At 47.5% G+C, this 14,556-nt stretch overlaps 5 protein-coding genes across 5 annotated transcripts; 2 read left to right on the top strand and 3 right to left on the bottom strand.

Moving 5' to 3' along the window:
- Positions 1-153: 153 nt before the first annotated feature.
- On the bottom strand, positions 154-489 carry TGAM01_v205730 (hypothetical protein; the record flags this gene model as incomplete). Its single annotated transcript, XM_018800984.1, has 3 exons — positions 154-177; positions 240-271; positions 321-489. 3 exons carry the CDS (start codon positions 487-489, stop codon positions 154-156), a joined length of 225 nt encoding a protein of 74 aa, XP_018665816.1.
- A 2,589-nt stretch (positions 490-3,078) lies between these two features.
- Positions 3,079-4,374, top strand: TGAM01_v205729 (hypothetical protein; the record flags this gene model as incomplete). Its single annotated transcript, XM_018800985.1, has 2 exons — positions 3,079-3,494; positions 3,555-4,374. The coding sequence occupies 2 exons, from the start codon at positions 3,079-3,081 to the stop codon at positions 4,372-4,374; spliced, it is 1,236 nt and encodes a 411-aa protein (XP_018665817.1).
- Positions 4,375-5,266: 892 nt separating this feature from the next.
- Positions 5,267-6,578, bottom strand: TGAM01_v205728 (hypothetical protein; the record flags this gene model as incomplete). Its single annotated transcript, XM_018800986.1, has 3 exons — positions 5,267-6,063; positions 6,130-6,364; positions 6,441-6,578. The coding sequence occupies 3 exons, from the start codon at positions 6,576-6,578 to the stop codon at positions 5,267-5,269; spliced, it is 1,170 nt and encodes a 389-aa protein (XP_018665818.1).
- Positions 6,579-7,342: 764 nt separating this feature from the next.
- Positions 7,343-9,438, bottom strand: TGAM01_v205727 (inactive carboxylesterase 4; the record flags this gene model as incomplete). Its single annotated transcript, XM_018800987.2, has 5 exons — positions 7,343-8,107; positions 8,218-8,535; positions 8,586-8,908; positions 8,968-9,212; positions 9,281-9,438. The coding sequence occupies 5 exons, from the start codon at positions 9,436-9,438 to the stop codon at positions 7,343-7,345; spliced, it is 1,809 nt and encodes a 602-aa protein (XP_018665819.2).
- Positions 9,439-12,910: 3,472 nt separating this feature from the next.
- On the top strand, positions 12,911-14,269 carry TGAM01_v205726 (hypothetical protein; the record flags this gene model as incomplete). The annotated part of the gene is made up of 4 exons (XM_018800988.1): positions 12,911-13,133; positions 13,200-13,305; positions 13,358-13,785; positions 13,848-14,269. The coding sequence occupies 4 exons, from the start codon at positions 12,911-12,913 to the stop codon at positions 14,267-14,269; spliced, it is 1,179 nt and encodes a 392-aa protein (XP_018665820.1).
- Positions 14,270-14,556: the final 287 nt, after the last annotated feature.

Here is a 14,556-nt window from a genome sequence, read left to right as displayed (position 1 = left end):
GGAAGTTTGTCTTTACAGTTGAGCAGTGATGATAGTGGCCACTATATTGCTACGAGTCTATCAGTCTTCATTACTGTCGACCATTCTGAGCAATAAATCAATACAATATGCAGTCTTTTCCTAATTATCCTTATATCTAGATAATACAAATACTCATGTCAATCCCTCTTTCTTTAGCTAGATTTAGGTGCAATAGCTTTCCCTTGGCGTTGTTGGTATAATACATATGCAAAATATACCGCAGCAATCGTTCCAATGATGAAAATGTTTCCTGTCATGATTAGTTTAATTAATCTTAGAAACAGGAATTTGAAGCTTACCTAAAATAAAGCCAACAAATCCTTCAGCGACATTGAAGAGGTTTCTGAAAATTCCCACAACCAATTCTAGGGCTGACTCGACCGTGCCAAATGCAGTGGTGAAGATTCCTTTGAAAATCTCAAAGATCGAGGCGACCAAGCTAGAGAAACCTTTGATGATGTCCGACATGTTGTTTTGTTAAACGTTTCGCGGTTGTTGGATAGTTAGATTATAGTATTGTCTGTGTAGTACGTAAAATATTCAGTACGTAAAATATGGGATCAAATACAAAACCATATTCTTCGAAATGAACGATATTTGGACTCATTATATCACCTGGTCAATCCCAAGCGACTACATCGACTACATCATAGCCTTTCCATATGCTCATGGATGTGTTACTGGCCAATGTTTATGACGTCAGTTGTACGTGCGTTGCCTGTCTTGACTTCCAACTTTAAGGTGGTTGTGGTGGCGTAGTTTAAAACCTCACAAGGTCAGGCCGATCTGATTGTCGTCACCAATTATATGGCTGTTGCTCATCAAATCATCTTCACCGGATCGAAATCGTTCGGAACATTTGTCCACCCTCTTATACACTGCCAATATATTGTATCATGTCAGCCTTGTTGGATATTCCGCTAGCGCAAATACGGACTACAATCTAAGGATGACGTTATACATTTATAAAAATGATGACGACTCCGATAATTGCAATTTAGATCCTAAAATTTAGATTAGGCCTCCATTAGTGAACAATGAGTCCTGCTGCTGTCAGATTTGACGGCATTGCGATGATTTACTTGGAAAAAAATTCCAGCCGGTTGCGAATCTGAACGGAGAGTCGTATTAGCATTTATGTCTCTGCGCTGCCAAACGCCAGATCAACCATGCGGCTAGCATAGTCTCCAAAACCCTTGTCCATGGTTTATGGGGAGAAATGCAGCCATTTCTCTGAGTCCAGTCATAACGAAGACGGCGCCTACCATGAGGTATGCGATGGGAAGGCTCCCCGGGTCGCCCTCCGATAGGCCGTTTAACGAGCCCTGTGCCGATTGCACAAGCGATCAATTGAGAACACTAAGACTTGGTGGGGTTTGAACTCGCGATTTAGTTAGTTTAGTTCCGCGCCTCCTCCCGCTCGGGTCAATACGGTCTTTACAATTTAGCTTTCCAATGTCTATGAGTGCTGCTATTTTACTATAGATTATCTTAAGCGTGGAAATAAAAAAGCATAGACTGTAAGAGGGGTAACGCAGTTAAAGCGAATTACAGACACACTTAAAGGTATAATCCAAATAGGAGAATAGTAATCTTATTTTAAGATTCTAAAGTAAGACTTATTAATTATTTTATATAGAGAGTAATAAAACCATTCTTATAGATAAAAGAAGTTAAGATAATGTATAGCTTAATTTGAAGTTTTTGGGAATGCTTATTAAATTTCTGTTCGCCACCCAAGAGCGCCATCTGTGCCTCGATAAATGACAATGCATAACGCATTCGCTAGTGGTCAGTCGGAATTACTCCGTGATATTAACGGGAGGAGGCGTTAGTGGCTTTTATCTCGTTTAATTACTGCTATTAGTAACGCGATGATAGGTTTGCTTAGACCGTTCTTAACGTGGGCCTACAGCCCCCAAGTTATGGACTTGATTATAGACTATCTGAAGCATTCGGAGTCTCTAGAAGCGCCTCTTAACCCAGATGGCCGAGCACTTTCTGTTGAGGGGCCATTGGTGAGAGCTAGTGGCCCGCTGAGCATGGACTAAGTACCTACCCTTGACTTTGCCATGCATTTGACCAACCCCGTCAACCGTTCTTGGTTTACGTGTTTTTGAGACTGATTGTTACGACCTGACCTCTTAAGGCCCTGACGTACAATACATGCCCCGGAAAAACTATGGAACGACCAACCAATCATAAGAGGAGCGACGCCTAAGAGCGCTCCTTATAAAATAACTTACTATATAAGGCGTTTAAGATATACTTATTAAATAGCTTAAATAGTTAATTATTAATAATATAATAAGAGGCGGGTCATAACAATATGTTATACTAAAATAAAAGTTAACCTCTGGGCAAGATATTTGAGTATGGATAACTTGTTAGAGACCCTGGTAAGATCATGACTTTACATACAGCCGCCGCTCTTTTGCAATATCTATTCTAGCGATAATAGCCGCAGGCGCTCTCCAAGCTAGTAAACGCGGGTTCCTTATAATACTTACTATATGTACGACAGAGGTCGCACGGACCAGTGGCTCGATTTCTCCGGCAGAACCTAACCACTAACTTTTAGTGATCGTTCTCACTAAGGCCACTAAAAATGATTCTCTTTAGCGGTATCGAGCGATCCTTTAGTGATTAAGGTCACTATAGTTATAGGGCATCTAGATCACAAGGATAGGTGCAGGGGTTGAACGAAACCCCACTTAAATATAAAGGTGGTGAGATGAGTCGTTTGGTAGCAACCTCTGTAGAAGTTAATTGACTTACAGCAATTCTGTCTAACTGGCGGACTGGATTCGGGTCTTTAAATAGGGTATTGACGGCGTGTGATGGAAATTCTCAGTAGCCGCGCGACAGCCTTGCAAAATTGTACTTGGCGGCCTTAATTGGCTGCAACCGCCCCGCTGCATGCTGCAACTACCCCGCTGCAACTACCCCGCTGCATGCTGTACTGGCGCTTGACAGTGCTGATGCTTGCGGCCATAAAAGGCTGCTCTTGGCTCCAGTTACACAAATAACTCGTAATTCCATTTATCACTGCTGAGAATGGCCGATCCTCTCAGCATAGCATCTGGCATTGTTGCGTTGGTAACCTTTGCCCTAACATCCAGCGTGAACCTTTATACGACAATCCGCAACTTTCAAAGCCAAGATAAAAAGGCCCGCGCCCTTAAGACCGAACTCAGTGATATAACGACTGTCCTAGAGTCACTCTTGGAGACTGTGAACAACAATCCTGACATTAATTTTGACGCTCTGAAAGCCCCTTTACACCGTTGCGGGAACGCATGCAATGAGTATGGAGAGCTTATTTGTCGCTTTACGCGACGCTCCACAGCTTCGCGATCGAGTGTCCGAGATTGGGTCACCCAGAAGTATCTCCAAGGAGATATCAACGATTTTAAGGATATGTTGGCAGGGTATAAGTCTACCATAAATATAGCTCTGGCGAACGCAAACATGTAAGTGTACTCAGGCTAATTCGCGGTCCTACGCTATGGACTAACCGCCTGCTATCTCAGTCGTGTAGCTGCTATAACACCAAGAGTCCTTGAGGATTACAAGGATATGATTTCGGATACAACCCAGGATCTAAAAGAACACTTGCAAAGGCTGGATGAAAAGATCCAGCTTCTGTCGCATTCTGACCAGAGCAATACTGAGTGGCAAGCAATGATACAGGAGAAAATGAGCACACAGCAAGGTCTCGAAATTTGCGCCCAACTATCCAAACGAATCGAGGAGCTGGAACCAGTGCCGGAAGACAATTATCAATTTTCCGAGCGTCCTTCGGCACATAAATATGTCAAAAGTGGATTAGACGCTGCCAAGGGTTCTATCCACAAGCTTGTGACACAGTTGCGTAACCATGAGGAGGAGATCGATAATCGAATGCAGGTCATGGCTTCTACGCATCCTATATCCAAAGACGCAGTCGCGGAGCTTGAGCGACTACGCGCGACGAAAGCTAGCATCCATCAATGCATACAAGTCATCTCGGATGCAGGCGATACCAGATCTGTTGAGCGACACAATGTCTTCGAGGATATTACTCTTGCTGATGATGCCTATAACTTTACTATCTCGACAATCGGAGACCTCGTAACCGCCAGGCGCATTAATCTTACAGGACGGTCACGCAATGTTGGAGGACAAATAAGTGACGAAAGCTACCAAAGAACCATTGACCGCTTTTCGGAGCAAGCGATACAGAACCCTCAAGAAGCAAACAAAATCCACGATCAAAGTGCATCAATGCCTAGCTTTGGAAATCGTCATGGCCCTGGTCTTAGACTCTCAAAGTTGGTAGAAAACTCTAAAGCTTCGAACAATAATTTATAGTCAGTAGAATATATTTCTGATATGGAAAGGATTAGTCTAAATGCAACACATCGCCTTGGACGCCTTTACTTCCCAATCTCAATCCCCCATACAAACATATGCACCGTGCGCATATTGTTACAACGGCGCCTAATAGGGGCGGGAGTACAACCAATCACCACGTGTATATCGTATTTCCTCGCAGGTGACCGTACCTCACCGAGCCACACGTCTAGGTTATAAGTCAGGTTGAAGTAATTTCCAAGCACATACGCGTACAACGTAGATAATAGAGAATCCAGGGACCCGTCTGCTCCCCCATAGACAGGCCACTAACCGGCAGATTAATAGTTGAGTGGGAGACTATCAGCGAACACCGGCTGTTGTATGTTTTTAACCTATTTTTTTTTTTTTTTAAATCTTATGTACAGAACGTTGCGTTGTTGAAGTTCTCCGAGGCAAGGGTGCTGATCCGTATCTGCTGCTGTGATGGAGCTTGAGGAGGGGCTGACGACTAGCAGCGTGACAAGTATAAACGAAAAAAGTTTTGCCAAAGAGCCCAGCTACATCTCGAAAGAAATAAAGGTGACCTTGCGTTGATTTGGTATAATGAGTGTACAACGACCGTGGGATAGACGACTGAGTTCTTGTCACCTAGCTCTACCACTAGTAAGCCATTCGAGTCATATCCATTAAAGATCGAAGCGTCTATATCTACACATGAAAGTATACAAGAGACACAGAACAAAGCTATGAAACAGCCAACCCCATCGCTGAAGCCACTCTTTACGACGCCGGGTATCTGCAGGGGCCCCCTTTCCTCTCCTTCTATTCCAAGCAAAAGAGTTGAAATACCATCACCATCCATGAAAAATAGATTCACGTTTTTGGGATATTCGCCATTCCCAGGCTTCTATGCATGAGGGTCCGGTAACCAAAGCACCAGGTCTTGGTCCGCCGTTGCAAAAAAATTGAATCGCGGGTTAAATGCCAGCACGGCAGCTTCTCTCTTGTCTGGCAGCGTCCATGTTGGGTCGAGGACTTTGCTCTCTGACGGCTGTTTCAGCGTATCCCATACCAGCACATCTTGCTTTGAGCCACCACTCAGCACATATCGTCCATCTGGCGCAAAGCAGCAATCCCCGCTGCTCTCAAACGCATTGGGATCATTGGAAGCCGGGCCAGCACCATTAGAAGGAAGATTGTCGCCTGCAGCCAGTCGATGGGTCCCTCCCGCAGGCCGTCGGAGATATGCCTTCAGGTTGCCTTGGAAGGCATCGAGGAGGAAGTGTCCGCGACCCTTTGTCCCTACAAGGATAGACTTACCATCGTTCGAGAATTCGAGCTTGGTCCACCCCTTGACAAGATGCTGCGAGTCGACGCCGCGACACTGCTCAACGACGTCAATGGTCGTGAAAGGCGCCTTGTCGTAATTTCGGATATCATACAGCAGGACAGAGCCACTGCTAGGACATGCGACGGCAAAGACTGTGCCTGACGGATCGTATGCAGCAAGGTACGGCGACCGAAGGAAAAGCTGACCCTGCCAATTCTTCGTCTGTGTATCCCAAAGGCGGACAGTGTTGTCCTGTGAGCATGATATAAAGTTGTCGGTGCCGGGGTGAACGGCAAGCGCTGTTACTGCCGCATCGTGGCCTTCGAAATAGCGAATAAAGGAGTTGTCGTGAGTAGCAAGGTATCGGATAGCATCTGCGCATACATAGAGGATTAGCCGCAGCAACAACAAGACAGGGGCGCGATGGCGCAGTCACTCACGGTTTTGTTTCGTACTCGCATAGATTATACTAGAGCGAGTATGCGTAAACTTGGCCAGCTTGACGCCGTACTTCTTGCTCAGCAAGCTCTTGTCGTGCCGGCCCTCTCGAACGTTGTAGATCTGAATCGTCTCGTCGCTCGCCGATGTCATGAGCAGCTCTCCGTCGTCGTCGTAGTCCATTGACAAGACTCGAGGCTGAGGCTTTCCGTCCTTGATATCATCTCGGCGTAGCAGCTATAGATTCCACCATGTCAGCTTCTGAAGCTCCGTCCGGTATCGGCAGTTTTTCCGCGGCACAAGGCAAACGCACCTTTGTTGGGCGAAAGCTGGAGACGACGTCGCTGAGGTTGGACACGGGCGCGCTGGCGGCCAGATTGCGCGAGATATTGAGCGCCGCAGAGCCATTTGAGCCGACGGGGTGATCGAGGTCCATGGGCGTGGAAGCCATGCTGGCGACCAAATCTTTTGAGCGGCGGAAGCGATGCGATGCGATGCGAGCGATCGATGCGTCTTTCGACAGACCAGGGCCACAGCGGCCTAAATAGCGCTGCTGGTGCTTTTTGAAGCTTCGTATCGAGTAAATAACGTATTATAAAATGTTTGATAGTGAGTATCCAAGCTAATTGAGTGGTTGGTGGTGGGTGAAGCGGTGCTGCGATTGTTGGCGGTGGTGAGAATTGGACTGGATTGAGATTTTGGTAGAGCAACGACGTCACGCTTTGGGTTTTCGCGTAGCGCCTGTCAACGCCAAAGCACGTGCCCCTCAAGGGCGATGGACTTGGATTGATACAGGCGCATAGAATGACAGGAATTGATGCTGAAAAATTTGCAATTCCTTCTAAAATGTTTTTACACTTTTAAGATTGATGTATCTGTTGCACTCCGGTGGCTGTGCAATGAATCTATTGCTTTAATGCCAAATTACAGAAGCCTTCACTTCCATGTAAGTCAACTTATACATGTAGGTACGCGTATGTAAGATTCAGACATGGGTGATTAAATAGGATATGAGACTCGACTGCTCTTGTTTCTGCCAGTGAAATACACATTTTCAAAGTAGCATTCGGAAAATAACGAGGTTTTAATTTATTTCTACAGAGGCTTCTCGTTGCGGATCATAGAGCTTGATGATATATACAAACAAAAACGTTGGCGGCCCTTTACTCTATTCTTTCATAAGAGGAAAAAGAAATGGATTCTATTGATCAACATTTAGTTGGGCACTCTAGGTGCAACAGACTGCCAAAACCTGCATCTATCGCCGCGCCCACCCTCCCAAGACGTAGCATTGGCAAGGCGAAAGGTGTTGACGATACCGGCTCCTTTGCGGACGTAGTAGCTCAGCTCATCTGTCACTGTGACCAGAGATACCTCTCCGCCCGTGGTATTGAGGTTGATGAATATTGCATCATCTGCGCTGTACTGCGGCCATGATATTTGATCCGGGCGATTGGCGTCGATGGGAACCGTGGCATTTGCCATTCCGGCGGTTGCATCCTTTACAGATATAACTGGAGAGTCGTTGATGATGAAGCTGCCCCAGATCATGTGGAAGCTGCGCTGAAAGCCGGGATTCGGCGGGCCATTGGTGCTGACAAAATACGCACCGAGGTCTGCGCCGTGATATGCTGGGTCGAGCGAGTATTGGTACTTCCACGCCTGTCGTTTTGAGCTAAAGGCTTCAGCTATCCACTGCGAGGGACATTGGAAGATGGATTCGGCGGCAACGTTGAAGGCTGTCTGCTGGATGCCCGTGGCCATGCCCGAGACGGTGTTTGCCGTAGGGCCACTGTCGCCCATTGTATCGAAGCGGGTTCCGTTGTTACCAGGCTGTACAGTAGCTGTGCCGTAAAGTTGATTCAGAGCAAAAATATCAGAGGTGGTGAGATTAGTGAGAGTGGACGATATGAAGGCGTCAAAGTCGGATTTGGTGGTGATGTAGGGGTTTGTAAGTGGGACACCTTCGTTGGCATTGGTCTATCGAAGTTATTGTCAGTATAGAGAGTCACAGTGTGGAAAAAATGATTACAGAAAGAGAATAGTAGATGAATAGAAGTGATAAAAGTGATGGAAGGGATGGACCATACTCCGATTAAGACGCGTTGGCCGCTGATTTGGCCACGTTGAAGCTGTTCTGAAGGTCGATTTTGGATCATATCGTGGTCAATGACTGGCAGCCAGGAGAAGCTTCCAAAATAGCCGCTGGAAGTTGATACCAAACCACTAGCATTTTGCAAGACATTCGTGTCGGCGGCAACAAGGCAGTCAAATACGCTTGAATGCTCTTTTCTCGTAGGTGAAGTCGCCCCGCACCCAGCGGCTGCAGCAAAGTCGTTGTAATAGCTGGTGGGGATGGAATCGTTGAATTGGTAGATGGGTGGGACATAAGTGCTGGCCAAGATGATCTAAAGACAATTAATAACATGAATCATACAGAGGTATAAAAACTACGCACGTTGCTGAACAATCCAGAGTCTCTGCCACCATATGCCAAAGACTGATACATGACGGATCCTGCGCCAGATGACTCGCCGCCCAGTGTAACGCGGGCAGGATCACCACCAAACTTGGAGATGTATTTCTGCACCCACTGGAGTGCGAAGCGCTGGTCTAATAAGCCAGCGTTGAGTTTACCGTGCTGCTGGACGTCGGCTGAGGCGAGCTGGCCAAAGGCGCCAAGGCGGTATTGAATCTCAACGGTGATGAAACCGTTGTTGTTGTCGTCTATCATAGAGCTGGGGTTGTAAGTGGCAGAAAAGACGGAATAGCCACCGCCATCTTATCATATTAGTTAGTTTTGTAGGTGACACGTCGAATGTCCTTGTCTCAAGACTTACGGATCCAGACGAAGACGGGCAGGTCCTTTGCCTGCGGCGGCGCATACACGTTGAGATAGAGACAATCTTCGTTGCCGAGATTGGAATTGAAGCCGTACACTGAAGGCACGCCGTAGGCGCCAGACTGGGGACACCACGGAGGCTGATCCACTGCGGGAACGAGGCGATTTTGGGTGGTGGCATTGAGAGGTGGTTGAGGAGCTTGCCATCGTAGGTTGCCGGTTGGGGGAGCGGCGTATCGGATGCTGAGTCGTGAATAAGTACATGAAGCTGCTGAAGCCTGTCTCACTCATATTCAGATTGAAGACTCTACCTTTTCCAGGTGTTCAGGTTGTAGGTGTCGTTGTAGACGCCCTCGTAAACTGCGTACCCCAGATCGACGGTTGGCGTAGATTCTAAAGGAATGGCAGCGAATGCGTGGTCCGTGACGACGGCCAGGGTGAAAAGCAAGGAGCCGGCAACGCGCCTCATTGTAGCGAGATTCTACGCCTGAGTCTTGCCTTTGGAGTTTTATCCAATTCTATCCCGAGCAGTGTGTATTATGAACAAGAACAAGATTAAGAATCAAATAGTAGTATTAAAAGGGAAAAGAGAGTAATTTAAAAAGACACTAGGAAGTCCTGAAAAGTGGCTGGTCGTTGGTTCGTGAAACAGAAACAAAAAAGAGAGTCGATCTTGGTGGATACAGCCAGCTATCCTCGAGCGTTTCGAGAAACGAGGACGACCGCATCCGGGACCGGGAGCACTAAACGATCCGTAATTCGATCCGCACTCCAGCATTTCAATATCATGTGGAAACAGCAGACAGATTGGGCAAAGACAGCTGGAATATTTGTATGGGCGACATGGATGGCGTTTGAGGTTTGCTGCTGAGATGCACAGTTCAGGTGGACAAAGATGCGGCCTCGCCGAAGCGGTCCGGGGAAGGTCAAGTAAAAGGGCCCTGGCAGCGCATGTGGCACAAATAATGTGCGTGCGTATGCATGTCGGCCGCCTCAGCTGCGACTGAGGGAGCTGAATGCGAGTTGCCGGTAACTATTATAGAATATAAATTAATATACGCGGTAACAATGTTGGCATGTGATTCATGGTGAAGGCATTTCAGTGCCTCGGGGCAGATGACAATGTAAGTGAGTTGGGAAATGACGAGGCGCAATCGATATTTTTCTTGACTTCGGAAAAGAACAGCCGGTGCCCTCTTTACCGTCTGCAGGGACAGATAGGCAGATAGATGGATGAAGCAGCTTGTCGTTTGAGGCAGCGGAGTTTGCGGCAGTGTCAGCTTTGGAGAAGACAAGGGTGGCTGGTGATTTTCCGCTGGCTTCATGATTCAGCTGACTTGGGTCTTGTGAAGAAGCATGACTGCGAGATAGGATATAGACACTATTGTGTAGACGAGAAGGACTAGGAGGACTATCGGTTCATATTGTACGGCAGCTGGAGTGCTTGTAGGAGTGGCGCGTGATGGGGACTCTGGCTTGTGTTTGTAGAGCAAATGACTTGCTGTTTCTAGAAGTACAGCAGTAGCATTTAAAACATGAGACATCCACGGACGATGAGTTGCGGCCGAAAGAGAATAAGAGCGAGCGAGCGAGCGGCCCGTTCCCTTGCGCTTATGGCGCTCTTAATATCCCTGCTAGGTAGTTACAAGGATTGCAGTTTACGGCAGCTGAGGATTAATAGAGGCTTGCTGAAGATTAAGATGGCGGCAAAACTCGAAATGGTGGTGCTAGTCTTGTGAGTGCCTGTTCCACCAATCCAAGTCCCTTGACCCCAGACGGAAACAGAATCAGAATCAGAAACTGGCCGGCAACTTCGGTGCGTGATAGCAGTTGAACGCACATGCAGCGAATAGAGTAACCGCATATGATTCAGGCCATGGCCAATCTGACGATCCAACGTGGCAACGAGGCAAAACGCCAAAAGACAATGGACTGTGTCCCGTGTAAGCCCAGCAAGGCGAAACGAAACCTCCCTCGTTCATTTTTTCCAATTCTCGTGATGGGCAATTAATGATGTGCACGCCATCGGGATGCGGCGGCCACTCAAGTGAAAGAGGGAAGAGACATTTGCTGCTTCTGCCTCGTATCCTTGTTCGCCAACCATGTTGTCTTACATGCATAAGTGCCCAGGCCAGGGTCCCCCCCATCCCTTGTTCCTTTCAGCGGCACTTGATAGCTGCAGTAGGTATTTGCTACGCAAGCTTTTACCTCGCAGTTTTGACGATGCTCACTTGTGTCCCAACACGGCATATGTATTCTTCGGCTTCTAGACTACCTGCCAAGAAGGACCTTAGTCACCTCCCCATGCTGCGGAATTCGAGTTTTGAATGCACGTTTTTAGGCATTGTTGCCGTTTGACAGTCCATGCGGATGGAGATGCTTGCGGGAACATTTGACTTTGGTGCCGGTATAGGTGAGAAACGTGCGCAATGCATCTTCGGGATGTGGAGGAGACGATGATGAAGCAAGGCGAGAGAAAATGAGGCGGGGAGGCTGTTGATGATTCATAGCAGTTGGTGTTGCGTTAAAGAAAGGAATAAATAAATAAAATTTTCATTCGTCTTTTCATTTCTAGGAAAAGGAATTACTGGTGCGTGTAAGTGAGGCGATGAAAGCGAATTGCATGTAGGAACATGACTCCGCAGAGTACAGGCAAGCACAGACAGCACGACTGTCTCGGGAACGAGAATCCTACTCTACAATTTCTACCCTTGACGCTGCTTGATGACAGCCGTTATGTCTGTTTCTGGCATGACGCGCAACCCGGAGACAAGCCACGGCTCACAATTATTGAATCCTTTGCTTGCTTTCTCACTGCAGGGCTTGTATCGCACAAGGCTTAGTTCTCAGCTTTGATCATCTTATGGCGCATAGGCTGAGAAAGATAGTACTGTAAGATGCTCTTCTGCGAATGTGGGCTTTTTCATTTCTCTCTCTCTGACCTCACCATCAGCTGTTCTTCTCGAAAACAGTCAAAGTGCAAGCTGTTTTTGTACAAGTCGGTCCTGTCAAGATGGCGATCTTCCCTTTCCACACAACCTGCACAGCCTGCAGAGCCTTGCCAAGGCTTTTCTCCATGTTCCAGTGCTGGTATGTGTTTGCTAGCCGTTGGACGGTCAATCTGGAGACTCGCGCCGCTCAGTGGACGGTTCGGACCGCCCTAGAGGAGCGACGACGATCCTTCGCGGGCAGCTCTAGTAGCGATTGGCATCGTACAGGTGCCGTTAGTACTGTAGTGCCTGTTCTGTAAGTGGATGAGACTATTCGACCGGAAACAGGTGGTGTGTGTGGCTACTGCATGTATGGAGCACGTAGCACTACAGTATCAGAGTCGTATTATTAGGCAGTAATGGGTATGATATCGACTGTGTGGCAGTAAGCGAGATCCATGCCCAGCGATCGCAGCTTGATTAACTGATGGGGTAGAGTGCTTTTGCTTTGAGTGGTTCGCTGCAACCCTTGGAACTGCGCATGACCCTGGGCAAATCTCTTCTTTGGTTCAATTTATTATATCTTTCTTCTTTTCCCCTGCCGCGACTATTTCTCGGTTCCACATACCAGGCTGCCGTCACTCTAACCATTGTGCATATACCATTACCTATATCCATGTGCTGCTTGGAATTTTTGATGTACATGGCCTAAGTGTCAGTGACGCATTGGACGGCTCCGGCCAGAGGGCTGTCGCTGGTATTTGGAGCTGTTGGTGCTTTGACTGCCGGTTTTTGATTGCGTTTGCAAAGGCAGAGCATTCGTCACGGCATCTGGGACGGCTTGCTTCATAGACGGCACACCACGACGCGATTAACGAAGCCACTCAGCACAGCGTCTGACTGTGCTGTTTCCGTCTCTTTCCCCTCGTCCTCGCCCTTATAGACAAATATCAATACAGCTCATCGGGAGAAAAGAGTTCAATTGAGATACATCATCAATCCATACATGAGATGGCGACGAATTCAACCTCTTTCAGCCCGGAATACTTGGCCCAATCCAAGACAGGATTAGTCACGGCCTTTTACTCGATTCCAATTGCTCTCGAGGCATTGAGCACAGGATGGAGATTATCGGCAGTGTCTTTATCTCAGGGGCGGCTTGGCTTTGAAGACTATCTTATGCTATGGGCGACGTTATGTTCCATGGTCGAATGTGCGCTGGGATTGGTATACGGTATGTGAACAATGAATGATCCGACTATCAATAGTAGAAGAAGGCAGTGCTGATATTGCTTCAAAGGTCCGCCGTATGGGCTCGGACGCCATATACAAGCAATTCCCAAAAATGATGTGCAGATGTTCCTCAAGGTGAATACAGCCCAATGCCGTTTCATTGTCCGTCTCTTGTAAGCGAGCGAGAGCCACTCACAATCATCCTCAGGGCGACTACATCTTCAGCCACTTCTACGACATCGCCATTGGTTTCACCAAACTCTCCGTATTGGCCCTGTACTACCGCATCTTCATCACCCGCACATTTCGATATCTCGTCATCAGCACCGCTTGTTTTGTCTGCGCCTGGATCATCGTCATGGAGGTTGTGCTGGGCTTTGGATGTCGGCCCATCCAGGCGTGGTGGGACGCAACTCGGGGGAAATGCATCGACAAGGAGGCCTTTACGTATTTTACGAATGTCACCAACATGGCGGCGGATCTGTGGATTTTCTCAATGCCGATTCCAGTGATTCTAGGCCTTCATGCAGCCAAGGAACGGAGGATCATTCTGTGCTTCATGTTTGGCATTGGGGCGGCGACGTGTGCGATTAGCGCGGCCAGATTGTCGTTTGTGTTTGGAGTCGCCTCTGCGGATTTTACATGCAAGTTTTGTCATTGCCAACTTATTCAAGCTATCAGGTGGTAATATAGCTAACACATTTACTTCATCAAGGGGACGAAGCTTCTCTAGGGATCCTCTCAGCCTGGGAACCCTGCGGCGCCATTCTCTGCGCAAATCTTCCCCATATATACCGCCATCTGGTCATCATCAAGGATAAGATCCAAAGCACCGTCAAATCGGTGACACATTCCAAGAGCGGCGCAACAGCATCCAGCTCTGAGCGGCGAGGCGGAGGGTACAAGGGGAGCTTGCAACACCACGACTGGGCGAAAATCAACAACAGCGATGGACTATCTGGAGGAACTGGAGGAGAAACTGTCACCGAGGTTGTTGCGCAGCAAACGACGATGTCGGTCGAGTTGGATGAGTTGAAGTCTGGAGGAATCATGGTGTCGAGGGCATTTACACAGAGCAGTGCGCATGATTTATTATCAGCGGCGGCGGCGGCGCCTGGCGATAAACAAAAAGACTGAGAGTTCTCTTTCTATCTTGGTCGAGCTTCTGAATTTTCTTTCTTTTCTGGTGCCTGTATTATTTAGCGCATATACCCCGTTGCCAATCTCTTTAAAAGTTGAATAGAGTGAAGTCGTTGATACATACAAGTACTTTTATCAATATTAGTGGTAGCTGAACGCACATCGTATTAACAAAAAAATCCCAAGCATATCACTATTCGTAGTCAAGAGGCATGTGCGCAACAAGACATGTACCAAAATATTGAAAGGTGGTGTTCTCTAAGAATACAAATCGGACAACTATA

The sequence above is a fragment of the Trichoderma gamsii genome (assembly GCF_001481775.2).
Source record: "Trichoderma gamsii strain T6085 chromosome Unknown Scaffold_18.2, whole genome shotgun sequence".
NCBI classification, from domain to species: Eukaryota; Fungi; Ascomycota; class Sordariomycetes; order Hypocreales; family Hypocreaceae; genus Trichoderma; species Trichoderma gamsii.
The sequence above is the reverse complement of the archived record's forward strand: the minus strand, read 5'-3'. Positions and strand labels throughout refer to the sequence as shown.